Source organism: Echinops telfairi, unplaced genomic scaffold (genome assembly GCF_000313985.2).
Source record: "Echinops telfairi isolate 266 unplaced genomic scaffold, ASM31398v2 ScPeMD7_7469;HRSCAF=8507_1, whole genome shotgun sequence".
Lineage (NCBI taxonomy): Eukaryota > Metazoa > Chordata > Mammalia > Afrosoricida > Tenrecidae > Echinops > Echinops telfairi.
Window position 1 is genome coordinate 31,536,354 of NW_022111373.1, and position 1,534 is coordinate 31,537,887.

The window sequence follows — 1,534 nt, forward strand, 5'->3', positions numbered from 1 at the left end:
CTTGTGATCACATAGGGTGGTGTGCTTCTTCCATGTGGGCTTTGTTGCTTCTCAGCTAGATGGCCGCTTGTTTACCTTCAAGTCTTTAAGACCCCAGATACTGTATCTTTTGATAACCGGACACCACTTTCTTCACATTTGCTTATGCACCCATTTTGTCTTCAGCGATTGTGTGAGCAGCACGGAATGCTGGGTTATTAGAACAAAGTGTTCTTGAGGGAGTGCTTGAGGAGAGGCCCAATGTCCGTCTACTACCTTAATACTTAACACATAAATATATGTACATAAGTCTATTTCCCTATCATTATATATAAATATATTTACACATGTACATGCCTGTATTTTGACCTCTATAAATGTCCTTTGCTTCCTTGTTCTTTCCTCTATTTCCTTTTATAGGAGCAGACAGCCTCATCTTCCTTCCAAGAGCAGTTAGTGGATTTAGTCAACCTTGCACGTGAATCTTTTTTTGTGTGTAGTAGTACATTACTTTTAAAAAAAATCATTTTATTGGGGGCTCGTACAACTCTTATCACAATTCATACATGCATCCATTGTGTCAAGCACAATTAGTACATTACTTTTTAATAAAGCACCACTAGCTTCAATGTGGACATTGTATAATTCTGGTAAGAATGATACCTGTTGTTCCTTTCCCATATTTTCTTTCTTTTTAAATCATTTTATTGGGGGCTCTTACAGCTCTTCTATTGTGTCAAACACATTTGTACATATGTTGCCATCATCCTTTTCAAAACATTTTTTTCTATGTGAGCCCTTGGTATCAGCTCCTCACACTCATATCTCTTTGTCTCACTGCTCTTGAGTTAATTCTGACTCATAGTTTCCCTATAGGTCAGGGGAGAGCTGCCCCTGTGAGTTTCTGAAAATGTAGCTCTTTATAGGAACAGAAAGCCTCATCTTTCTCTTCTGTAGAGCAGCTGGTATATTCAAACTGCTAACTTCTCTAGTTATCAGCCTCCTATACCACCAGAGCTCACTGTATTTGAATAATTACACATCTATAATTGATAAATTGAATTTAAACTATGACTTTAAAACAGTTTGAAAAATCCCTACCTTTAAGGCGCTCTATTAAGTCAATCTGTCCAGAGGAAGTCATAGTTTCATCTTCAATACTTCCCTGTAGCTGTTTAAGTACTTCCTGTAAAAACAACACCATATGTTAACACGACAAAATTCTAAACAACTTTTAGAAGACATGATTCTAGTTTACTGACATGTAGGAATTAACACCCTTTCAGATCTGAAAACATTGTACTCTATATATTCAGACTATATATCTCTGAAACCCTAAGGAGCAGTTCTAATGTGTCCTACTGTGTTGCTTATCAGTCAGAATCAACTCCGTGGCAGTGGGTTTACTGTGGGATTAAAAAAAAAATCTTTTTCCAAAGATTCCTGGTGGAACAATGCTTAAGCACTTGGCTACTAACTGAAAGGTCTGTAGATCAAATCCATCAGCTTCGTCGTGGGAGAAAGATGTGGCAGTGTGTTTCTGTAAAGATTACAA

At 37.3% G+C, this 1,534-nt stretch overlaps 1 protein-coding gene across 5 annotated transcripts in view; it reads right to left on the minus strand.

Annotated features, from left to right (window-relative positions):
* The window catches only part of APC (APC regulator of WNT signaling pathway), a 107,447-nt gene extending 106,282 nt beyond the window's left edge, over nt 1-1,165 (minus strand). For 3 of the 5 annotated variants that reach the window (XM_030888995.2, XM_030888994.2, XM_030888993.2), the window contains exon 1: nt 1,081-1,165. In XM_030888995.2, coding sequence (XP_030744855.1) covers nt 1,081-1,123 — 43 coding nt within the window. In that variant the 5' untranslated portion in view covers nt 1,124-1,165. The remainder of the gene's footprint in view (nt 1-1,080) is intronic. The other 2 variants (XM_045285397.1, XM_045285398.1) reach the window with 1 other exon arrangement.
* Between the last annotated feature and the right edge of the window lie 369 nt (nt 1,166-1,534).